Genomic DNA, 24,003 nt, shown 5'->3' on the forward strand with positions numbered 1-24,003 from the left:
GACGTTGGCGACGCACGTCGACTCCGTGCCCATGCTCGTGATCTCGATGAAGGAAGCCGTGGGCGCGAATGTCGGCGCGGGCGTCGGCGGGGGCGTGACGGCGTCGGAGAGCACCCGGATCGAGGCCGCGTCGAGCGCGCTCGAGTAGACGTAGAGCTCGTCGACGGCGCCGGAGAGGTAGCCGTCGGCCCCGTTGCGCACGCCGATGGTCAGCGCGTTGGCGGCGCCCGTCGCCAGGATCACGTCCCACTCGGCGGCGAGCGTCCCGTCGTAGTAGAGGCGCCAGGTCGCGCCGTCGTAGGCGTTGCAGTAGTGGTGCCAGCCGACGTCGGATCCGGCGAGCGCGACCTCGTAGGCCCAGCCGAAGCTGTCCAGGTAGAACCGCTCCGGGACGACGCCCACTTCGAGGGCGAAGTACTGGTTCGTGACGATCGAGCCGTACGAGAACAGCGTGCCGCCGTCGAACGCGTCGACCCGGGCCCAGAGGCACACGGTGCGCGCGCTGGATCCGAGGAGGTCCGCGGTCAGCGCGGAGGGGAACGCGACGGCGTCGTCGCCGTCGAAGAGGAGCGCGGCGCCGCCGTCGAGCGCCGTCGTCGCCGTCGCGCCGGCGATCGTCCCGTGGTACGCGTTACCCGAGTCGTCGAGCGCGTCGTCGTTCAACTCGTAGTGCGCGACGAGCGTGCCCTCGAAGTAGTTCGACGTCGGCGCCGGCGAGACCGTCGGCAGGAACGACGGGCTCGGCGTCGGGAAGGGCGTCGGGAGGGGCGTCGGGAGGGGCGTCGGGAGGGGCGTCGGGAAGGGCGTCGGGAGGGGCGTCGGGAGGGGCGTCGGGAAGGGCGTCGGATACGGAGTCGGATACGGAGTCGGATACGGAGTCGGGTTCGGCACGGGCCGGGGTCGGGGGGCTGGCGTCGGGGCGGAGTTACCCATCGCGCGCCGCCGACGCCGAAAGGAAAAGTCTGAAGAGTTTTTGAGCGGTGGTTCGTCAGGCCACAGGCGCGCCGGAGCCACTTCGCGGGTCAAAGGCGACCCCGGTGCCTCTGCTTAAACAGCCGGGGGCGACGGTGGGGCCGCAGTCGGGAGAGCCGCGTCGGCCGTTTTCGAGACAATGCGCGGCGAAATTGTGTTTCTGACGTCGCATGCAAGGGTCGCCGGGGTGGGCGCGCGCGCGTCCGCGCGAGCGCTCCCGCGATCTCAAGAGCGATCTCGAGAGCGATCTCCCCACCGCCAACTACCAGGACCCTCGAATTAGACCACCACCGTCGCAAGCGTCGCGCCGCGCCGTGGCGCGGCGGTCATCCAGCCGTAGCGCCGGCGGAAGTCCGCGAGGCCGCCGCGGTCGCGCCGGCGTCAGATCGCGAAGCGCGCCATCGTCGACGGGTGCGCCTCGACGGAGAAGCTCTCGAGGGCGTCGGCGTCGTCGTTGACCCAGGACAGCTTCTCGTCGAGCGTGGGCTCGTCGAGGTCCTTGCGCGTGATGATGCCCCGGAGCCGGTTGCGCGCGTCGACGACGCAGAGGTGCCGGAGCCCGAGCGTGCGGAAGAGGCGGTACGCGCGCTGCACGGAGCAGCAGTCCTGGACGGAGAAGGGCGCCGTGTCCGCGTAGGGCCTCAGGTCCAGCCAGCAGCCCCGGTCCGCGTCGCTCAGCTCGAGCTCGTCGACCTCGGGGAATTTCGGGTACGCGCGCTCGAAGAGCGCGGACGACAGCAGCGGGCTCAGCGCGCGCGTCCGCAGGTCGTCGCGGTCCTTCGGGTCCTCGCCCGGCGCCGCGAAGGCGCGGTGCTTCATGAGCATGCAGAGCGTGTGGCGCATGATCGTCCCCGCGAGGCGGCCGTCGTCGCGCGCGACGACGGGAAAACACGCGTGCTTGCAGTTGGCGAGCGTGTCGTAGACGTCGCCGACGGTGGCCAGGGGCGGGAACGTCAATACATCTCGGCTCATGCACTGGGCCGCGGACGCCGACCGCTCCAGCGCCACGCGCGGCGCGTCCTCCTCCAAATACGGGAGGCGCTTGAGCCGGATGTGGACGTCGTACAAGCCGTGGTTGAAGACGTTGCCGACCCACCGCGCGGCCATCAGCGCGAGCATGAGCGGCAGCAGGTTCGCCACGTTGCCCGTCGCCTCCAGCAGGATCACGGTCAGCGAGATGGTCATGCGCGCCATGCCGCCGAGCCCCGCGGCCGCGCCGACCAAAGCGTACGTGCCCGCGTCCGCGAACGTGCCGCTCTGCGCGTCCAGCCGGTGCAGCAGGTGCCCCACGAGCCGCCCCAGCGCCGCGCCGCTCAGCAGCGACGGCACGAACAGGCCGCTGGGCACGGCGATGCCGTAGGTGAGGCACGCGAGCAGGAAGTAGGGCACGTAGAACGTCGCCACGGCCAGCGAGCTGAACGTCTCGACGTCCTGGTTGAAGACGCCGGATTCCCGGAAGTGGAAGAGCTGCTTGATCGCCGTGTCGCTATCCGTGAAGAAGAGGGACGCGACCTCGTTGTACTCGTCGTCCGGGCACCCGAAGGGCACCAGCTCCTCGACCATGTCCTTCTCGAACTGCGTCCACGTGACTTGCACGAGCGGCTTCGGCGTGCAGGCGCCCCACATGGCCGGGATGGCGTACATGACGCAGGAGCAGACCACGCAGACGCCCACGGCCTCGAGCGCGCGGTGCGCCTTGGACGTCACGCGGCGCATGCGCCACTGCGTCAGCCGCCGGTTCATGCCTGGGCAGCAAAAGGGTGCGAAATTCCCAACTTCAAAGGCTCCTATCTCGGTCGTTTTCCACTCGTTTCGGCTGATTTTTGGACGAGCGATCATCCCTCGGAGCGCTCTCGACGCGTGGATGCTTTTTCCGGAACGCGCGCGCGCGGAACACTCACGTTGAAGCGACATTGAATCACCCTTTTGCTGCCCTGGTTCATGCCGTTGAAGAGCGCGCCCGTCAGCCCGCCGAGCGCGCCCAGGACGATGAACAGGAGCAGCTCCCAGACGCTAAAGTTCGCCATGCCGTCCCGGAAACTCGTAAACTCGCCGAAGGAGAACATCTTCGTCGAGTCCGCGGACCCCCAGAGGTTCTCCGTGTTCCGCACGACGTAGAGCGTGTAGATCGTGATCATGCCGCAGAAGAAGCAGCGCCAGGTCAGCGCCGTGGACCAGAAGGACGCGCCCTCCTCCAGGGCGAACAACACGCCGCCGATGGGCGCCCCGAAGGCCGTCGCGACGCCCGCGGCCGCGCCGCACGCGACGAAGTCCCGCTTCTCCGGGTCCGTCCGGAACTCCAGCACGCGCCAGTCCGTGCCGAAGGCCGACGTCGACCGCGTGCCCTGGGCCAGCGCCGCGGCGATGACGGACCCGGAGTGGATCATGGGGCCCTCCTTGCCCACCGGTAGAGCGCCCGCGACGGAGAACAGCACGCCCAGCGCCTTGCACGCCAAGGTCCGGAACCGGACGATGCGGGGGATGTTGATGCCGTTGAGGTAGCACTTGACCTCGGGGATGCCACTGCCGGCGCTCACGGGCTCGATCCAGACCATGAGCGTCGCGACGCAGACGAAGAAGACGTTGAAGCCCAGGTACGCGAAGAACGCGGCGCCGCGCGCCAGGTCGCCCGCCGCCTCCCTGTCCATGACGTCGCGCACCGCGGCGAACTTGATTCGCGTGAAGTACTGCGTGAAGTAGGTGATGAAGATGCCCACGACGCCCGTGAGCACGCCGACGACCATGGTCAGCACCCACCGCTTAAAAGTGGTGCTCGTCGACGACGTCCACCACCGGTTCCGGTTCGTGTACTGGAGCTGGGCCTGCTTCGTGCGCCAGACCTCGTTCTCCTCGACCGTGAAGTTCAACGACTCGGGCACCGTCTTCCACGACGCGAGCCGCTGGCGCCGCCGCACGCCGGGGTTGATCGACTCCTCCTGCCGCAGGTCCCGGTAGGGCATGCGCCCGTGCTGCGTGCCGCCGCCCGTGCCGCGCTGGGTCATCTCCGCCGACATGAGCGCCGTCCCCGCGCGCTCTTCGCCAGGTCGGGGGGCTCGTCACCCGCGGCGTGTGCTGCCAATGGCAATGTTTCGCGACGCGGCGTGTGGTGGTCGCTGCCGGAGAGCGGCCGAAGCTGCAGCGGCTGCGCGGGAGAGCGCACCGCAGGCGACGCCGTCCTGCCGCAGCCGCATCAATCACGATGCTGGCCCGCTGGCGCCGCGCGTCGCGCCTCGCGCCCGGAACCGTTCGCCGCGCGGGCAGCTTCGTCAACTCGACGGCGGCCTACGTGAACACGTCGTCGAGCGTCAAGGCCGACGAGAAGCTCATGCGGTCGCTGTCCGCCGTCGGCCAGACGCTCAAGGTGCGCGCGGTCTGCGTCGACGCGCAGCTGTTCCGGCGCACGGGCGGCGCGGAGCGCGTCGCGTCGCCGCTCGCCTTCGCGAGCCTCCGCGGCGACCCCGCGTCGATCGCGACCAAGGACATGCTCACCAAGGCCGTGCGCCAGGAGCTCAAGGACCGGGGCCTCGACAGCATCGGCAAGCCCTGGGCCGTGCGCGAGCGGCTCGACCAGGCGCGGAGCGAGGCCGACGAGCTCGCGGAGCTCGAATCGGCGATCGGCGGCGCCGCGGCGCCGGAGGAGGAGAAGCGGGAGACGAAGCCGCCCGAGTTCGGCGGCGGCGTCGCGGCCAAGTACGCCGCGAAGCTCGCGGCGAAGCGCAACGGCGCGACCGCGCCCGTCGGCGCCGCGGCCGCGTCCGCCGGCGGCGACGCGGCGATCCTGAGCGGCGCGCGCGAACTCGCGGCGCTCGACGACGCGCGGCGCAACGACTCGAAGTGGCGCATGGGCCCGCCGGGCATGAAGAGCCTGCTGACCTTCGCGGCCGCGCGGTCCATGTCCATCGCGCTCGTCGCGCGGCCCGACACGCCCGACGGCGAGGTCGACGAGCTCCTGAAGCAGGCCGGCGTGACCTTCGACGTCGTCGCGCGCGCGGCCGACGACGCGCTCGGCGACGCGCTGGCGGCGCTGGACCTCGCGCCGCACCAGGTCCTGTCGTTCTGCGACGACCTGGAGTCCGTGCTCCAGGGCAAGCGGCGGCGGCTCCACACGTGCGTGCTCGACGACGACGACGCGCCGCTCCCGGCGCGCCGCGACCGGCGGCCCGACTTCAACGTCGCCAAGTGCAGCGACGTCTGCCACGTCATCAACGACCTCAACGGTATCTCCTGGCGCGCGCCGGGGCCCGCGTAATGCTTTTTGGGAAGTGCAACAAGTGCATCGCTCTCACGGTGAAGTATTATTTGCGCATGCGGCTTATGAGGTCGGCTGCTGCTGGGTTGCGCGTCGTGTACGCAGGCGGCCAAGCTATGAGCTCCTCTTCCGCTGGCTTGCGCGTCGCGTACGCAGGCGCCGGCGGCATGCGCGTTGCGTTCGCACGCGCTGCGAGCACGCGCGCCGCTGGCAGGCGCGCCGCATCACAGGCAGCATTGCCTACAAGCGCTGCGAGCACGCGCGCCGCTTCCAAGGCTGCGCGCGCATTGTCGACGCAGCGCGGCGGCGTGCAGCGTCTGCTCGCGGCCATCCGGCGGACGCCCTGGTGGCACTACGACGCGACGCCACACGACGCCGTCGCGGCGAAGGCGGACCCGAGCGGCGCGTTCCGCGGCGAGGTCGCGCGGAACCGCGCGCTCTTCGAGGAGCTCATGGCCCAGGGCAACGCGCACAACGAGGCGCTGCGGGCCTACGACGCGGCGCCGCTCGCCGGCGCGCCCGTCGACGGCACGGAGGTCGTCGCGCCCCGGGCCGGCGCCGCGGACGCGACGCTCATGTTCGTGCACGGCGGCGGTTTCGTCGTCGGCTCGCCCGGTGCCTACCGCGGCGCCGTCGCGTCGCTGCTCGCGCGCGCGCCGGGCGTGAGGGCCGTCGTGCCGCGCTACGCGCTCGCGCCCGAGCGCGAGCTGCCGGCGGCCGTCGCCGACGTCGCCGCGACCTACGAGTGGCTCGCGGCGCGGGGGCCCGTCGCCGTCGCCGCGGACAGCGCGGGCTGCTACCTCGCGCTCCGCGCGCTCGAGCGGTCCGCGATGCCGCCGGCGGGGGTTTTGTGCTGGAGCCCGTTCCTGCGCCACCACCCGCGGCTCGACGGGCCGCGCCGCTCCCTGGACGACGGCGACGGCGACTTTTTGGACGCGCGCGCCGTCGACGTCGTCGGCGCCGCGGCGCATCCGGAGGACGATCGGGCGCACGACGAGGCGCACGCGAGGGCGCTCGCCGGCCCGCCGTCGTCCACGCCGCTGAAGATCGTCGCCGGCGCGGCGGAGCTGCTCCGCGGCGACGCCGAGGCGCTCGCGGCGGCGGCGCCCCACGCGTCCCTCGACGTCGTCGACGAGATGTTCCACGACTTCATGCTCTTCCCGCGCTTCGTCCGCGAGGGCGAGGAGGCGCTCGACGAGTCCGGCGCGTTCGTCGCCGCGTGCCTCGCGGCGACCTAACAATATCGAGGCATGGTCTTTTACTTGCCGGGTGTCGCGCGGCGATGACGGATACGTGAGGTCTCGCTCGCTCGCCGCCGCTCGCTCGCGCCCTAGAAGCCGGAGTTGAGGACGACGGCCGGCGGGCCCTCGTCGACGGTCGGGCCGTAGGGCGCGACGGCGATCTCGAAGAGGCCGTCCTCGAGGTACTTTTTCGAGTTGCAGCGGATGACCCATTGGCTGCTGCCCGGCGTGTCGATGACGGCGTGGTACGGCTGCGTCGAGCCGCCGCAGCGGAGGTTGAGGTGCTGCTTCTGGTTGTTGGGGCCGGAGAGCACCTCGATGTTGGTCTTGAAGGACTTCTTGCCCGTGTCCGTGGACCAGACCATGATCTGCGTCTTCTCCCACGACGGCGGGATGTCGAAACTGCGGATCGCGCCGCCCTTGTCGTCGATGGTCGAGCCGCCCTGGACCTTGTCCTTGAGCGGGGCGCTGTAGAACATGTCCTTGTTCGCGTTGCCGATCTTGTCGCTCTCCTCCGGGGAGGGCACGAAGACGCCCGCGACGAGCGGGAACTCGAAGTCCGCGTCGCCCATGATCTTGAGCACGGGCGACAGCTTCTTGAACTGGAGCGTGGCCTTGAGGGGGAAGTCGAAGCCGTTCATGCAGTCGTAGATGAGCTCGTGGACGCAGCGGATGGGGCCGATCCAGAGCTCCACGCGCGCCTTGACGGGACGGCCGTTCGGCGACGTGAGGATGTACTGCACGCGCTCCGCATGCGGCGGCATCTTGAAGGTCTTGAGGGTCTGGCCGCCCTCGATGCGGATGTCGGCGACCTTGTCGTCGCCCCAGATGTTCGTCTCCTCGACCTTCTGCCAGCCCGCGGGCGCCTCCGCGGGCGTCGGCACGGGCTCCGGCGCGCCCTCCTCGGCCATCCGCAGGGCGGAAACGCGCGGGCGCACGGCCGTGCGGATCGACGGCAGCTGCAGCGCCGTGGCGGCGGCCAGGAGGCACGGGAGGAGACGCATGGTCGACATTGCTCAAACGTTGGCGGACGGCGGCAGTGGTTGTCGGCGCGCACTTCGAGCGCTTCAAGTGCGACAAGCGATGCGGACAAAAGCCTCGATCCTAGCGTCGCTGTGCCCTAGTCGGCCTAGCCTAGGGTCGGCGACCCGCTCTCGCACCAGCCGTCGCGCCGCCGGCCCGAGTCCCCCGCGGCCCCGACCGCCGACGAGGCGCGGAGGCGCGTATAGAACGGTGGCGGGCGCGCGGGGGCCTGCCTAGCAGGACGCGCAGGTGAAGGGCCACTCGCGGACGACCTCCTGGACGACGAAGAGGAAGTAGAGGAGGAACATGATGCCGCCGAGGTTGTGGGACATCTTCCAGCCGGAGCCCATGATGGAGCCGATGACGGCGAGGACCATGGTGAGGAGGATGCAGATGGAGATGCCGACGCCCTGGGAGCAGGTCGTGACGTTCTTCCAGTTGAAGATCGTGTAGCAGAGCCAGGGCACGGGCAGCCCGACGCAGACGTCGAAGATGTTCGACCCGATGGACGAGGACACGGCCATGTCGCCCTTGCCCTGCTTGGCGACGACGACGGAGGACAGGAGGTCGGGCACGGACGTGCCCGCGGCGAGGAAGGTCAGGCCCATGATGAAGACGGGCACGTTGATCTGGAGGCCGATCGCCGTGATGCCGGAGACCATGCCCGTCGAGTAGACGAAGATCCAGACGATGGACGTCACGAAGCCGTAGTAGCAGTAGTGCTCCTTGTCCAGCGCGCGGCAGTCGGGCACCGTGAGCGCCAGGGACCCGTTGAGCGGCAGGAGGAGCAGGATCATCGCGACCTCGCCCGGCGACTTCTTGTGTAAATTCGACAGCTGGTCCTTGACCTGGTCGAACATGGACTCGGCGGCCTCGCCGATGATCTCGGCCTCCTCCTTCTCCTTCTTCCAGAAGATGGTCTTCTCGTACCACTGCTGGAAGGACGGGTAGTCGCAGCCGCCCGAGGAGATCTCCTCGGAGAACTCCGCCGCCGCCGACTCGGGGTCCGCGCCGCGGCCCGCGGACGCGAGGTGGGCCACCAACACGGAAATGTCGGCGGCGTTGATGATGCCGTCCTTGTCCTTGTCGATCTCGTCGAAGATGCGCTTGCACTGGTGCTGGAGCCGCGTCTCGGACGTCAGGTACCTGGGCAGGAAAAGGGTGCGAAATTCCCAACTTCAAAGGCTCCTATCTCGGTCGTTTTCCGCTCGTTTCGGCTGATTTTTGGACGAGCGATCATCTCTCGGAGCGCTCTCGAAGCGTGGGTGCTGTTTCCGAAACGCGCGCGCGCGGAACACTCACGTTGAAGCGACGTTGAATCACCCTTTTCCTGCCCTGTCAGGTACCACTTCTTGAACTCCGCGCGGCTCACGAAGCCGTCGCCGTCCGTGTCGAGCTCCGTGCGGAGCTTGGCGAGCTTGCCCTCGTCGTAGTCGCCCTCGTGGCCGCCGAGCATGGTCAGGAGCCGCTTGAGCTCGTTGACGTCGAGCTTGCCGTTCGCGTCCGTGTCCAATTTCGCGAACGTCTCGTTGACGTCGCCGGAGATCTCCGCGACGACGGACGTGCCCGTCGTCGTGCCGATGTCGCCGCCCTGGCCCATGAGCATGGTCATGATGCCCGCGCGGAAGCCCGTGGGCCGGTGGAGGTACGTCGACTTCCGGGGCCGGGCCGCGTAGTTGCCGTTCGCGTCGATGGTCACGCCCGCGGGCAGGCTCATGGACTGGCGGCTCGCGCCGCGGGGGCTCTCGCCGGGCGCGTTCGGCGCGGCGGCGGCGGGCGCGGGCGCGGCGTCGCCGTTCGCCTTGGCGTCGCCGTTGCCGTCGGGCGGCGACTTGGCCTCCTTCGCGTCCGCGGGCGCGGGCACGACGGGCGTGACCTCGGCGACCCCGGGGGGCGCCTTGACCTCGGACGGCGCGACCGCGGGCGTCGCCGGCGCGACCTGGGCGACGTCGATGGCCGCGCCGCCGAGCTTGCGCGTGACCCACGCCTCGAGCGCCTCGTTCTGCGACATGAGGAGCACGTAGCCCACGTAGAGCGTGAACTGGACCAAAGCCTCCCACCACTCGATGGCGTTGGGGCTCGTGCCCGCGAACCAGCAGGCCAAAGTCGCCAGCGTGATGGCGTAGTAGGAGCAGTCGCGCGCGAGCGGCCACCACGTCAATCGCAGCGGCGCGAGCTCCGGGGGCGTGAAGAGCGCGCACATGCCGATGACGAAGAGCACGTTGAAGACCGCCGAGCCCACGATGGTGCCGAAGCCGATGGACGACCCCGTGAACGTGCCGATGAACGACGTCGCGAGCTCCGGCGCGGACCCGCCGGCGGCCATGAGCGTCGCGCCCGCGACGTCGTCGGACATCTCCCAGCGCGACGCGATCTCCTCCAGCGCGGGCACGAAGAGCTCGTCGCAGACGATGGCCGTGCCCAGGAAGAGGTAGAGCGTCAGGAAGATCCACCCGAGCGTCGGGCCCCAGCCCGGCTTCGTCGGGCACTCGTCGTCGTCGTCGTCGACGGTGGCGTTGGCGAGCCGCCTCCGCACGAAGCGCGCGGGGAGCCCGAAGGCCCCGGGCTCCGCGAGCGGGCCCGCGGCGGGGTAACCGAGGGCCCCGGCCGCGGCCGCGGGCCGGGACCCTGGTCGTCGCCACGCGTCGACGGTCCCGAAGACGGCGACCATGCCCACGAGCGCGACGGCCTTGAACACGGCCCGCGTCACGTATTTGTCCCGGAGGAGGCTGTCGCGCTCCAGGAGCCGGTCCCCAAAGGGCCGGCGCCGCGGCCGCCGCTCGGGCGACGCGGCGCACCCGCCGTCGAGGAGGAGCGGCTCCATGGCGCCGCGGACGCTCGCCACCGAGCCGACGAGGACCACCTCGAACAGCCGGTTACGTCGACTGGTGGCTGCCCATTAGCCCTTCTTCCGCTCCGCGCAGTTATATTATGCGAGAGGCTGCTAATTGTATCCGCATATCCGCCGGGTCAAAGGTCGCCGGTCGCCCGGCCGCGCTTGAATCGCTCGGGTCAAAGGTTGCGCGCGCGAAGCTGGTGTCGACGTTGAGGTTCACGATGCACCGCCGCTCTCCGACTCCTCGGCCTCGTCTCCGCCCGTCGCCACGTCCGGCGCGCGCGCTCGCTCTCCGCGCGCCGGCGGCACTCGGCGTCGACGACGTCCGCGCCGGCGGCGCGACGGCCCGCCGCCGCGACTGCCGCGACCGCGCCGCGGCCATGACGCTCACGCACACGGTCATCCTCAAGTGGAAGGTCGGCGTCACGAACTCCGACGTCCGCGCCGGCTGCGAGGCCCTCGCGGCGCTGCCGGAGCAGCTGCCGTACGTGCGGAGCTACCGCCTCGGCGGCGACATCAAGCTGCCGGAGTGCCCGCAGAACGCGGACTTTACGATCGTAGCGGAGTTCGACTCGCCGGACGACTACCTCAAGTACGCGGCGGCGCCGGAGCACTTGGCGGCCGTGGCGATGCTCAAGCCCTTCCTCGCCGGCCGCACGGCGGTCCAGTCCTACGCCGTCGAGTACTGCGTCTTCGCGCAGGCGCGCCGCGTCCTCAGCGACAACGTCCTCCGGCTCCAGCTCGCCGCGGCGCTCTGCGGCGCGGCCGCGGGCTTCGCGCTCGCGCGGCGGCGGTACCGCTAGGGCGCTCCCTGGGGGGGGGCGTTTGGTGCGAGATATATTACCCGTGTACCGGCCCCGGGTAGTAGAACCAGAGCCCCCAGGCTGAGTGTGGCCCCCATTGGGGGCCCCAAACGATATCGCAGTTCACTTCGACCTCGTCGTCTCCTGCTGGAACGTACAGCCTGCTGTCTACGCGTCCTCCCCATTCATCAATGTGGCTTTGGCATTTGTTGGCCAAAACCACGAGCGCGGTGACGTCGGGCCAAACATTCGACGGCGGCGGAGTCCCGTAGACTTTTGCATAGCGTTTGTACAGTCGCCGGTACCCAAGAAGTCCCGCGTCCTTGCCGATTTCCCTCCAGGTAGGGCTGTCCTCGTACTCATAGTAAGGGATCTCTCGGCCAGCGAGTACGAGACAGTCGTCCGCGTACGAGTCTCGCTTCGAGTGGAATTTCCAGACCAGTTTGACAAGCTCGGAGAATGGCGGCTCAAAAAGGTCGTCGTCCCAAAGCTTCGGCCAGCTGGGCGGCGGCGAGAGAAATCCATGCGGCACGCCTTTGAAGAGGCCGAGGAAACGAGCGTACTCGGCCACGACGGTCTCTACCGAAAACGGGGGGATATCGCCCCAGTCGTGGACCGGGCGCTCGTCATATGGTCCCGTCTCGAGCGCCAGCTCGAGCGCTGCCCAATCGGGCGCGAACTTTATGTAGGTGCGAATTGTAGTAAGGCTGTCGCGATCTCCAGCCAGGCGACGGGCGGCGTCGCCGCCTCCGCAGTTCAGCACGAGCAAGAGCGCATTCCAGGAATCGTCCGGAGTGGCATAGAGCGGCGCGCCATCGAGGACCGCCATCGGTGCGCGCGGCACGCGCATAGCAAGCTCGAGACCCAGTGGCAGAAGTGCTGCGAACCTTGGCGGCTCGACGCGCCGACGAGCCGCCGCACGCCTCGGCCGACAACCCTCCCGGACACCCCGCAACGCAGGCAGAACAGTAAACACCAAAAGACCCTAGAGCTCGGCCTCGTTGATCTTCGTCTTGATGGCCGTGCTCGCCGCGGGCGCGTCGGTCGCGGGGACGAGCGCGTCCGCCGGCGGCTCCGAGGCGACGACGAGCGCGCCCGCGTCGGCCTCGACGTCGTCGACGGCGACGGGCGGCGGCGGCGCCTCGAGCTCCGGCGGCGGGGCCTCGGCCTCCGCCGCGGCCTCGTCCCGCCGCTTCTTGAGGTAGTAGAGGAGCGCGAGGAGCACGACGAGGACGGCGATGATGATCAGCGCCAGGATCCCGCCGGACGCGGCGTCCGTGTCGTCGTCGTCCTTCTTCGACGAGGACGTCGTGATGGTCGCCGGCGTCGGCGCCGGCGTCGGCGCCGGCGCGACGCCGCCCGCGCCGTCGTCGGTCCGCGAGCCGCGAAGGGGGGGTCCGTGGGCTGCCGCGTGGGCTGGCGCGTGGGGCGCCGCGTGCCCCAGGTGGGCCGCGGCGTCGGCGCGACCGTCGGCGCGGGCGTCGGCTTCCGCGGCGCGGGCGTCGGCCGCCGCTCGCCCCACGTCGGCCGCGGCGTCGGGAACCCCGCCGTGGGCGCGTCCGTCGCCGTCGTCGGCGCCGCCGTCGTCGGCGCCGCCGTCGCCGTCGTCGGTGTCGCCGTCGTCGGGGCCGCGCTGGGCGTCGACGTCGTGGGCGCGGCCGTCGCCGTCGGCGCGGGCGCGGGCGGCGCCGTCGGCGCGGGCGCGGGCGGCGCCGTCGGCGCGGGCAGCGGCGCGAGCGTCGGCGCGGGCGCCGGGAGCGGCGAGGGCGCGGCCGTCGACGGCGCGGCCGTCGACGGCGGCGCCGTCGGCGCCGGCGTGACGTACTCGAGCACGCCCGTGCAGGACGTGTCGAGGTCCAAACTCTGGTCCGCGCCCTCCGCCGCGAGGCCGCCGCAGCTCGTTTTGCAGGCGTCGTAGAAGTTGCAGCCGTCGGAGCACGTGACCTGGCCCTGGAGCTCGAGGAGCGTGTAGACGTAGACGGTCTGCGAGGTCAGGCCGTAGAACATGTCGTCGTCGCCCGTGACCTGGGCAGGACAAGAGTGCGAAATTCCCAACTTCAAAGGCTCCTCTCTCGGCCGGTTTCCACTCGTTTCGGCTGATTTTTGGACGAGCGATCATCTCTCGGAACGGTCTCGAAGCGTGGATGCTTTTTCCAGAACAGGCGCGCGCGGAACACTCACGTTGAAGCGACGTTGAATCACCCTTGTCCTGCCCTGCCCGTGACCGCGCCGCCCGTCCGGTCGGCGAGCGCCGCGTAGACCTCGGCGTCGTCGTTGTCCAGCTCCGCGCTCCGCACCTGGGCCACGCCGAGCATGGTCGCCGCGGCGGCGTCGCAGTCGTAGATGAGCGACGCCGTCGACGGCACGCAGTCCGGCGAATCGTCGCAGACCTCGAAGCCCTGGAGCTCCTGGCAGTGCGCGTCCCCCGCGAGCATGGCGTCGAGGGGCTGGGTCTCCCGGTAGTAGAGCTCCATGGGGCTCCCGTCGCTCGGGCGGTGGAGCAGCGTGTTGTTGTAGACCGTCGTCTCCGCGCACTCGTCGGCGGTCAGAGGGCACGCGCAGGCCCCGTCGAGCACCGACGCGTCCGCGGCGTCGGCCATGGCGTGGACGTCGAAGAGGCGCCGCTTCAGGAGCGCGCGCTTCAGGGCGTGGACGCCGGCGGCGCGGTCGGGCTCGCGCGCGGCGCGCCGGGCCGCGAAGGCCGCGACGAGGGCCTCGACGCTCGCGCCCGCCGGCTGGCCGTCGAGGAAGGCGGCGACGTCGCGCCGGGCGGCGGCGCGCAGCGCCGGCGACGCGGCGCGCAGCGGGGCCGCCCCAGTTCCCGCGAGGAGAATGGCGACGAGGGGCAGCATTCGTCGTCGAAGCATGCTTCGCGCCGACGCCGGGAGAGGCGGATGAGGGCGGGCAGCGTGATACGCGTTCAAGGTGCCGAAATTGTTGAACCTGCGGCATCTCGGCAGCTCGGCTTCGCCAACCTCGTCGTCGTCAAGGGCGTCGTCGTCGACCAAGATGCCGACCGTCGGGCTGAACCGCGACGACCTCTTCGAGCGGCTCGGCAAGACGTACACGCAGGAGGAGTTCGAGCTCCTCTGCTTCGAGTTCGGCGTCGAGCTCGACGACGTGACGTCGGAGGCCGAGGCGGCGTCGAAGATGGGCATGGACGCGGCGACGATCAAGGCCAAGGGCCTGTCGAGCGCCGTCGAGTACGCCATCGACGTGCCGGCGAACCGCTACGATCTGCTGTGCATGGAGGGCATGGCGCGCGCGCTGCGCATCTTCCTCGGCCTCGAGCCGACGCCGCAGTTCGAGCTCGTCGAGCCCGAAAAGCGCTACACGATGACCGTCGACTCGGACAGCACGAACGCGATCCGCCCCTTCGTGTGCTGCGCCGTGCTCCGGGGCGTGAGCTTCGAGGACCCGCGCGTCTACAAGTCGTTCATCGACCTGCAGGACAAGCTCCACCAGAACATCTGCCGCCGGCGGACGATCGTCGCCATCGGCACGCACGACCTGGCGACGCTGACGCCCGAGTTCACCTACGCGGCCCGCGCGCCGGAGACCATCGACTTCGTGCCGCTGACGGAGACGGACAAGTCCTGGAAGGCGAAGGCGCTTTTGGACCACTACAAGGCCGCCGCGGAGTGCAAGCACCTCAAGCCCTACTGCGGCATCATCTACGACGCGCCGAACTACCCCGTCATCCGCGACGCCGCGGGCGTCGTCCTCTCCCTGCCGCCCATCATCAACGGCCGCCACAGCCGCATCCAGGCCCACACGACGGACGTGTTTATCGAGTGCACGGCGACGGACGAGTACAAGGCGAACGTCGTCTGCAACACGATGGTCGCCATGTTCTCCGAGTACTGCGCCTTCAAGGTCGAGCCCGTCGACGTCGTCTATACGTCGAACGGCGCGGTGACGCGCACGGTCGCCACGCCGGACCTCGCGCCGCGGTCGATGACCGCGAAGCTCGACGACATCCGCGGCGTCGTCGGGTTGACGGACGCGGAGCTCACGGCCCGGGGGGCCTGCGCGCTCGCGGAGAAGATGCAGCTGGCGCCGGCGACCTACGACGCGGCCACGGACGAGGTCACGGTCGCCGTGCCCTGCACGCGGTCCGACATCCTGCACGCGGTCGACGTGGCCGAGGACGTCGGCATCGCGTACGGCTACAACAACGTGCCCGAGAAGCTCCCGAAGACGACGACGACGGGCGGGCCGACGCGCCTGAACGCGTTCAGCGACCTGCTGCGCGACGAGGTGTCGCGCGCGGGCTACGTCGAGATCCTCACGCACGGTCTGTGCCGCTTGGACGAGCAGTTCGACAAGCTGGGCCACGGCGACCGCGCGGACGAGAAGGCGAAGGCCGTGACGCTGTCGAACCCGTCGTCCGAGGAGTTCGAGATCGTGCGCACGTCGCTCCTCGTGGGCGCCCTCAAGACGCTCCAGCACTCGAAGAGCCACGCGGTCCGCGGCGGCCTCAAGCTCTTCGAGGTCTCGGACGTCGTCGCGCGCGACGCGGCCGCGGACGTCGGCGCGACGAACGCGCGCAAGCTCGTGGCGACGTACACGGGCGCGACGGCGGGCTTCGAGGTCATCCACGGCCTCGCGGACCGCATCCTCGCGTGCGCGCGCGTGCCGCCCACGGATTCCTACGCCGGCAACAGCCTCAAGGGCTACGACGCGGCCAAGGCCGCGGCGTCGGAGGTCCACTACGCCGTGGACCCCGTCGACGACCCGACCTACTTCCCGGGGCGCTGCGCGCACATCGTGCTCGTCGCGAGCGACGGCGCGAAGACGCCCATCGGCACGATGGGCATCGTCCACCCGGCGGTCCTCGCGAACTTCGACATCGACTACCCGACGTCGGCCATCGAGCTCGACGTCGAGGCCCTCGCGGGCTGCCGGGCCTGCCCGCCCTGCGGCTGCTAGGACCCATGCGGCGCCGCGCCTCCCTCTCCCCCCCGCCTAATCCCGGACCCGTTAGAAGAAGACGACGAGGTAGAAGAGCACGACCGCCGTGATGGACAGCCCCGTGAGCAGCGCGCACCACCGCTTCCCGCCCGCCTTCCTCACGAGCTCCTCCGTCTTCCGCGTGAGCATCCGCAGGCCGTCGTCGACCTCGTCGATGCTCGCCTAGAGGGCGCCGCGGGTAGAACATCGGTCGGTCTCGGCGCGCGCGCGCGCGGCGGTCGAGGAGCGGCGCGCGCGCGCGCGCCGCGGCGCGCACCTCGACGTCGTCGAGGAGCGCGTTCTGCGACTCGAGCTCCTCGTTGATGTTCAGGCCCATGGCGTGGAGGCGCCCGACGGCGTCGGAGAGCTCGCCGAGCGCCTCGTCCTGCTCGGCCTCGAAGTCCTGCAGGCTTCGTCGTCCCTCGGCCATGGCTCGCGCGCCGGCGACGGGTGCGCGAGCGCGCGCGTCGTCGGCCGCGGCGCTCGACGCGCACCGCGCGGAGAGGCCTCCTCGACTGCTCGACACCGATGAGCGGCACCTTGCACCGACGGAGCCGTCCCCACTCCTCGAGGTTACGCGAAGGGCTTCACCTCGGTCTTGTCCCGCTCGAGGGCGACGAGGACGGCCTCGGTGATGCGCGCCACGAGCGCCGGGTCCGGCGCGCCGGCGCCCCGCGAGTCGCCGGCCGGCGCCGGCCGCGGCGCGGCGGCGGCGGCGAGCTTGCCGACGGCCTCGAGCGTCGCGCGCTGCGCGTCGCGGAGCTCGGCGACGTCGGTGGCGTTGCGCGAGATGTCGGCGGAGAGCGAGTCCATGCGGGCGATGGCAGCGCCCAGCTGGGGCCCCTTGCCCCGGTGGTGCGGCGACGCGAGCGACCGCTTCGACGACGCGCGGCCGAGGCCGCGCTTCGACGCGCCCGGCGAGAGGACGCGGCCCGCCGCGTCGGGCGAGTCCTCGGGGATGGGCGGGCTCGACTCGTCGTCGTCGTCGCCGTGGACGCTGTCGAAGCCGTCCATCGTGACCCAGTCGCGGCGCGTCGCGGCGATGACGGCCTTCTTCGACCAGAGCTTCATGCGGATGAGCGTCTGGGCGTTGAGGTGCGACTCGCGGCGCTCCGCGTTGGGCGCGTCCTCGAGCCGGTCGAAGGACCCGTGCTTCGGGAACGATTTCGAGGAGTGGAGCTTCGGCTTCGCGGAGTCGTCCTCCTTGCCGTCGTCCGCGGCGACCGTTGCGACCTCCCCGCGCGTGTGGCGGAGCAGGGCGGAGAAGCGCGCGCGCACCGTCGCCGCCGCGCCCTGCCGCCGCAGGTGCCGCGAGTCCGCGGCGTCGCCCGCCTCCGCGCTGCCCTCCTCCGGTTTTTGCACTAATGTCAGATTGTAGGGCGACGACAGGATCTGGACCATCTCCGCGTGGCGCTTCTCGCAGAGCTGCAAAAAGCGCGCCTCGACGTTGGGGAAGTGCTCCGCGAGGTAGACCAACGCCTTCCGGTTCAGCGTGAAGAGCTCGCACGTGTTCCGCGCGCGGACCGTGAAGGGGTGCTTCGCCTCGTGCGCGAGGAACAACGCGTACTCGCAGAAGTAGTCGCCTGTCTCGTAGGTGCGCACGATGACGTTCGGGTCGCAGGACAGCGCCTCGCCCACGGCCGCGTCGTGGAAGAGCGCGTCGCCGCGGCCGCTCGACATGATGTAGAGGTCGTTGCCGAAGTGGTTCTCGCGGACGACGGGCTCGTGGCGGTGCGCGAGCTGGGGCGTGAGGCGCAGCGAGAGCTGCGCCGTCGCCTCGTCGCCGACGTTGCCGAGGTCGTAGATGAACGTGATGCCCTGCAGGCGCGCGGTGTTGATCGACTCGAGGACCTCGGCCCGGAGCGTGCGCGGCAGCTCCTCCAGGATCTGCGGCTCGTCCCAGACCGTCGTCCGCTTCCACATGTGGCTGTAGTGGTTCCGGATCCGCGCCTGGAGCGCGACGGGCAGCTTCCGGAACCGCATGTAGGCGTTGATCGCGTCGATCTTCTCCCGGATCATCTCCGCGGACTTGTCCTCCTGCGTCAGGATGGCCGTGACCTCGCCCATGATGTAGCCGAGGCTGCACGTGCCCACGAACTGGACGATGATGGACCAGAGCATCTCCTCGCTGCTGTGCGGCGACACGTCGCCGTAGCCCACGGTCGTCAGCGTCGTCACGGCCCAGTAGAGCGCGATGGTGTAGAGCCGGAGCGTCGTCGGCTTCGCGCACTCCGTGCCCGCGCCACCGATGCCGCCGCCGGCTTCCTCGTTCTGCCGCGCGATGGGCACGAAGCACGACTGCGTGTAGTAGTTCGTCACCCAGGACCGCTTGGACCCGTCGAGGACGTCCGGCCGGTTCGGGTCGGCGATGATGACGAGCACGCACGCGGCGAGGTGCGACAGCACCATGATGAAGAGCACCAATCGCGAAAAGCGGATCGCGTCCGTGAACGTCGACTCGGACGGCGCGGAGTCGCCCCACTGGTCCATGGTGCGCATGAGCTTGACGAGCCGAATAATCCGCAGCAGCCGCACCATCTTCATCGTCTTGAGGATCTTGATGAGGAAGCTCAAAGACCGCAGCGCGCCCGACCCGTCCTTGCAGCCCGCGAGCGCGTTCAGGATGTGGTTGAAGGGCACGGACGCCGCGAAGTCCAGCAGGAACCAGCCCCGCACGTAGTGCTCCGCCACCGTGCGCCGCTTCTTCACGAGCGCGCCCTGGACCCAGATCGCCGTGTTGAACGTGATCACGCAGTCGCCGAGCAGCACGAGGTCCAGCGTCAGGTTGAAGAGCTCCATGGGGTCGGACCAGGGGTTCACGCAGCCCCGCGCGGGAAAGGCCATCTGGAACGGCGTCATGACAACGCAGAGCAGGATGACGACGACCATCGCCGAGTCCCAGCGCACGTGGAACGTCCCCAGCGGGTGCATCATGGGGCACAGGATGTCGAGGACGATCAACAACCGCTGGAGCCGCGTGTGCTTCTCCTCGACGACGTTCTCGCGCTCGACGACGCGCAACCGCTCGGGCCCGAAGTGGCTCTGGCACTTGAGCTCGAAGCCGGACACGACGAGCGTCTTGTTCAGGACGTCCGCGGCCGTCTTCGGCCGGCCCTTGACGAAGAAGGACCCCGTGCTGCTCGTGCGCCGGTACGCGCGCGCGATGGGCTCGCCGATCTTCTGAATGTCTTTAGCGATCTCCGAGGTGAGCACGCGCCGCGACGCCATGGCGGCCGACGGTGCGCCGCGCGCTCACCTATGCGTCTCGAGCCGCGGTGGGTCGCTCCACACGCTTTGGGACCGGCACACGCGCCGGCGCACCGCGCCGCGCCCGTCGCTCCCGGCCGCGTCACGCCCTACCGGGATGCCAGTGCGAAAAGAGCAGCCGGGCTGCTAACCCACTCCTCTCACCGGTAGATTTGGGACGGCAAGCATTGTGCATCTACCCGCGAAATCGACGTTGTGGTCGAGGTTGGCAACGTTCCCCAGTGAGGAATCGACACAAGAAGGCTGTGCGACCAGAGTTGCCGTCGCCCGAATCTCGCGCCGCCTCGCTGCAGCGCTCGCGCGCGCCGCCAAACCACAAAAGACACACACCGCTCGACGCGCGCGCGGCGCCGGCATGGCGCCGCGCGCGGCCGCGCTCCTCGAGGCCTGCGCCGCGTCGGCTTTCGCCGGCGCGGCGTTCTGCTGCGCCTGGCGCGCGACGAGCCGCCTGCTCGACGCGCGGGCGCGGCTCGACGCGGCGTCGCTGCTGGAGGACGCGCCCGAGGACGAGGACGAGTCGCTCCTCGGCGGCCACGCGTTCTACGAGGTCACGCCGTCGACGCGGTCGACGCGCGACGAGGTCCGCGCGGTGAAGCGCGTCGCGTCGAACCAGTCGCTCTGCTGCCCGTCGTCGAGCGGCGAGGGCTCGTCGGCGGACCGGGGCCTGACGGCCTTTGGCGACGCGGACGGCACCTTCGGCTCGAAGAACAAGTTGGTGGTGGCGATGGTCGGCCTGCCCGCGCGCGGCAAGTCCTACCTCGTGAAGATGCTCGTGCGCTACCTGTCGTGGATCGGCTTCCCGACGCGCATCTTCAACGTCGGCGAGCTGCGGCGGCGGCGGGGCCTCGCGGGCGCGACGGCGGAGTTCTTCGCCAATACCCAAGAAGCGCGGAACGAGCGCGAGCGCCTCGCGATGCTCTGCCAGGAGGACATGTACGCGTGGCTCGACGGCCAGCCGTCGTCCTGCGTCGCCATCTTCGACGCGACGAACACGACGGTGGCGCGGCGCGAGGCGCTCGCGCGGCGCTGCGCGGAAGCGGGCGGCGACGTGTCGCTCGTCTTCGTCGAGTCCATCTGCGACGACCCCGTCGTCCTCGAGCGCAACTACCGCATGAAGCTGCAGAACGCGGACTACAAGGGCACGGACCCGGCGTCGGCCCTCGCGGACTTCGTGCGGCGCGTCGAGGAGTACGAGTCGCGCTACGAGACCATCGACGACGGCGAGGAGAGCGCCTACGTGAAGCTCATCAACGTCGGCGAGAAGGTGATCACGCGGCGCTGCAGCGGCTACCTGACGTCGCACCTCAGCTTCTTCCTGGGCAACGTGCACATCGCGCCGCGGCGCATCTGGCTCGCGCTGCACGGCGAGAGCCGCGCGCAGGTCGAGGGCGCGCAGGTCGGCGCCATCTCCGGCGGCCTCACGGCGCGGGGGCAGGTCTTCGCGAAGCGGCTCGCGGCCTTTGTGTCCGAGGCGCACGCCAAATTTCGCGCGGACTTTGGGCTCGGCGACGAGGCGTTGGTCGTGCTGACGGGCAACGCGCCGATCCACGGCGAGACCGTGCGGCCCCTGCTCCAGGGCGCGCGCCGGGGCGACGGGTTGGCTTCCGAGCCCGCGGTGCTCACGAGCTCGCTGCTCAACGAGCTCTGCGGCGGCGACTTCGACGGGCTGAGCGCCGCGGAGTTCGTCGAGCGCTACCCGCAGATCTGGCAGAAGCGCATGGCGGACAAGCTGCGATTCCGCTACCCGGGCGCGGGCGGCGAGTCCTACCCAGGGCAGCAAAAGAGAGCGAAATTCCCAACTTCAAAGGCTCATATCTCGGCCGTTTTCCACTCGTTTTGGCTGATTTTTGGACGAGCGATCATCTCTTGGAACGGTCTCGAAGCGTGGATGCTTTTTCCGGAACGCGCGCGCGCGGAACACTCACGTTGAAGCGACGTTGAATCACCCTTTTGCTGCCCAGGTCCTACCTCGACGTCATCGCGCGGCTCCGGCCCATCCTCATCGAGCTCGAGCGGCAGAAGCGGTCCGTGCTCCTCGTGTCGCATCTCGCGGTGCAGCGCTGCCTCTACTCCTACTTCACGGGCACGGACATCGAGGCCATCCCCTACCTGCCGCTGCCGAGCGGCGCCGTGCTCGAGCTCACGCCGACGCCCCACGGCACGACGGTGGAGACGCACGTGCTCCTCGCGGACGACGAGGTCGTCGAGGCGACGTCGCCGGTGACGCCGCTGGCGCCGCCGTCGGACACGCCGCCCCTGGCGCGCAAGCGGCGCCAGCGGCCCGCCGTGTCGCCCCACCACTCCGTCGCGACGCCCCCGGCGCACTTCCGGGGCCGCGTCGGCTCCGACGACCTCGACGTCGCCTCCGTCGGGAGCCTGGGCGCGCTGCTGCGGGCGTCGACCATCGACGAGGACGCGGCGAGCTAAACATTAGGCCTCCTTCGTCTCCGGCGCCGCGCCCTTCGTCGGGCTCGCGGCCGCGCGCGGCGACGCGGGCTGGAACGACGCGAGGCGCCGGAGGCCCTCGAGGGACGCCTCGATGGACTCGCTGTCGCCCTTGATGAGATTGTACCACGTGAGCGTCGGGAAGTCGCTGATGTCCGAGCCCACGGGCCGCTCGAGGCACGCGGCGACGCTGAGCGCGCCGCGGTACACAAAGGCCTGCGTCACCAGACGCACGACGGACGACGCCAGCACGATGGCCACGGTCGCCGCGGACCGCGACGACCGCCGCACGGCCGTCAGGATCTGGTCGCAGCGGATCGCGTCGTCGTCGTCCGCGTCGTCGCAGAACGCGTGCCGCATCTCGACGCCCGCGGCCAACCCGCCCTGGAGCGCGCTGATCATCAGCGAGATGTCGATGAGCATCGACAAGAGATGCAAATAGGAGAAGGGGTACTGGAAGTTCATGGTCCCGAAGAGGCCGCCGCACGCGTTCTTGCCCGCGTCGAGCTTCTCCGCCACGAGCTTCCGCGCCCACGCCGGCGCCCTCGACGCGCCCGGCAGGTGGCCCTCGAAGGCGTCCTCCCACAGGCGCTGGTGCCAGGCCCAGACCGAGTTGAAGCGGAACGCGTGCGCGTCGGGCCCGAGCAGCGCGGCCTCCTCGGGCGTCGCGAGCCCCACGGCGACTAGATCGTCCGTCGACGTGTCGCCGATGAGCTCCTTGCAGGAGATCGCGTACATCAACAGCGACAGCCGCCGCACGGCCGCGATCGCGCCCCGGTCCTCGCGCGACCCGCTGGAGAACCAGATGCCCGCGTAGCCCGTGAGCGTCTCCGTCATCGCCCAGAACGCGCCGACCTTGTCCCGGCAGAGCTGGTACTTGCCCAGCGAGCTCTTGAGGTAGCCCGTCAGCAGGAACGCCATGAACACGGAGAAGCTGTTGCCCGCGACGGCGAGCTCGTGGAACGAGCCCGCCCGGGCGTGGGACTGGGCCGCGGCGTAGACGCCGAAGGCCTCGATGGCCAGGAGCCGCAGCAGCGACGACCAGCCGTTGATCTCGTAGCCGGCGACGGCGCGCCGGTCCTTCGTGAAGATGGTCTTCCAGGGGCTGAAGAGCACGCGCCGCGTGTCGTACTTGAGGATGTGCGGCGGCTGGACGCCGCCGCCGCCCGTCCGCCGGTACGACGCCTGGTAGGTCACCGCGCCGTCGCGCGAGCTGAAGTGGCGGACCTCGTCCGCCGCCGCGAGGCCGTGGCGGACCTGCTTCAGCGCGCCGCTCCCGGCGAACGTCGTCGCGTTGAGCGCGCCGCTCGCGACGGTCGTCGTCGCGTTGAGCGTGGCCTTCGTCGCTTTCTTCGTGACGTCGACGGCCATGTTCGCCGGGGCGACGACGAACTTCGTCGGCGAGAGCTTGATGGTCGCGTTGGGAGACATGGTTCCCTTGCTCTAACACCTGCTCAAAAACGCGCTGGAGACGGAGAGCACAGGCTCACGAGCACGCTGGAGACGGAGAGCACATCTACTCTAAAAGGGCAGCGAAGGCAGCGCCATCACTGCTTTGGAATTTGCGGCACCTTTCACGATGAAGTTCGCATCATCACGTTGAACCCAGCGGGAGAGGCTGGGAGCGACAGTCGAGCCGAGCTAGCCCCCGCCGCGGCCGCCGCCACCCCGACTCCACCATGCCGATCACGGCACAGACCCTCGAGGATCCGAACAAGGAGATCTGGCTCATGCGCGTGCCGCGGAACATCAGCGTGGAGGAGCTGAAGGGCATGAAGGTGAAGCTCGAGCCCGGCGCCGAGGGCGACGTCGTCGGCCGCCTCAAGGGCGCCGCGGCCGCGTCGAGCGACGCCGTCACGTCGGCCTTCGGCGGCGACCTCGTCATCCGCGAGGAGTCGAACCTCGACGACGCGTGGCGGCCGCTCGTGTCGACCGGCGGCGGCGGCTTCGCCGCGGCGGCCGCGCGGCCCGCGCGGCTCCTCGTCGCGGGCGTGGACCACGACCACGCGATCACGGAGATGGACCTGCGCAAGTTCACGCCGCCCTGCCTCGTCGCGCGCGAGTCGACGTTCTCCGAGGAGCCCATGGGCGAGGAGTACCTCGGGCCGGACTTCGCGGCGCGCACGGGCTACCACAAGCCGCTGCACACGCGCGCCTGCTACAACGGCAAGATCCAGAAGAAGGGCCTGGGCCTGCGCCTCTTTCCCAACGCGA

The 24,003-nt window shown here is 70.1% G+C and overlaps 7 protein-coding genes across 7 annotated transcripts; 2 read left to right on the top strand and 5 right to left on the bottom strand.

The window, feature by feature from the left end:
• Positions 1–1,236: 1,236 nt before the first annotated feature.
• Positions 1,237–4,073, bottom strand: AURANDRAFT_52441 (hypothetical protein; the record flags this gene model as incomplete). Its single annotated transcript, XM_009035806.1, has 2 exons — positions 1,237–2,523; positions 2,868–4,073. 2 exons carry the CDS (start codon positions 3,984–3,986, stop codon positions 1,354–1,356), a joined length of 2,289 nt encoding a protein of 762 aa, XP_009034054.1.
• A 2,390-nt stretch (positions 4,074–6,463) lies between these two features.
• On the bottom strand, positions 6,464–10,309 carry AURANDRAFT_70817 (hypothetical protein; the record flags this gene model as incomplete). Its single annotated transcript, XM_009035805.1, has 3 exons — positions 6,464–7,421; positions 7,755–8,631; positions 8,832–10,309. 3 exons carry the CDS (start codon positions 10,307–10,309, stop codon positions 6,552–6,554), a joined length of 3,225 nt encoding a protein of 1,074 aa, XP_009034053.1.
• A 1,800-nt stretch (positions 10,310–12,109) lies between these two features.
• Positions 12,110–13,976, bottom strand: AURANDRAFT_61600 (hypothetical protein; the record flags this gene model as incomplete). The annotated part of the gene is made up of 3 exons (XM_009035804.1): positions 12,110–12,418; positions 12,592–13,149; positions 13,350–13,976. The coding sequence occupies 3 exons, from the start codon at positions 13,974–13,976 to the stop codon at positions 12,110–12,112; spliced, it is 1,494 nt and encodes a 497-aa protein (XP_009034052.1).
• Positions 13,977–14,133: 157 nt separating this feature from the next.
• AURANDRAFT_58678 (hypothetical protein) lies at positions 14,134–16,056 on the top strand (the record flags this gene model as incomplete). The annotated part of the gene is made up of 2 exons (XM_009035392.1): positions 14,134–15,759; positions 15,832–16,056. 2 exons carry the CDS (start codon positions 14,134–14,136, stop codon positions 16,054–16,056), a joined length of 1,851 nt encoding a protein of 616 aa, XP_009033640.1.
• Positions 16,057–16,107: 51 nt separating this feature from the next.
• Positions 16,108–17,421, bottom strand: AURANDRAFT_70818 (expressed protein; the record flags this gene model as incomplete). Its single annotated transcript, XM_009035803.1, has 4 exons — positions 16,108–16,260; positions 16,355–16,480; positions 16,669–16,953; positions 16,981–17,421. Coding segments are annotated over 4 exons (1,004 nt in total), but the record flags the coding sequence as incomplete, so codon positions are not given.
• Positions 17,422–17,742: 321 nt separating this feature from the next.
• Positions 17,743–18,285, bottom strand: AURANDRAFT_5526 (hypothetical protein; the record flags this gene model as incomplete). The annotated part of the gene is made up of 1 exon (XM_009035298.1): positions 17,743–18,285. A coding segment is annotated over one exon (543 nt), but the record flags the coding sequence as incomplete, so codon positions are not given.
• Positions 18,286–20,068: 1,783 nt separating this feature from the next.
• On the top strand, positions 20,069–21,771 carry AURANDRAFT_52444 (hypothetical protein; the record flags this gene model as incomplete). Its single annotated transcript, XM_009035393.1, has 2 exons — positions 20,069–21,105; positions 21,306–21,771. 2 exons carry the CDS (start codon positions 20,069–20,071, stop codon positions 21,769–21,771), a joined length of 1,503 nt encoding a protein of 500 aa, XP_009033641.1.
• Positions 21,772–24,003: the final 2,232 nt, after the last annotated feature.

Source organism: Aureococcus anophagefferens (assembly GCF_000186865.1).
Source record: "Aureococcus anophagefferens unplaced genomic scaffold AURANscaffold_3, whole genome shotgun sequence".
Classification (NCBI taxonomy): Eukaryota; class Pelagophyceae; order Pelagomonadales; family Pelagomonadaceae; genus Aureococcus; species Aureococcus anophagefferens.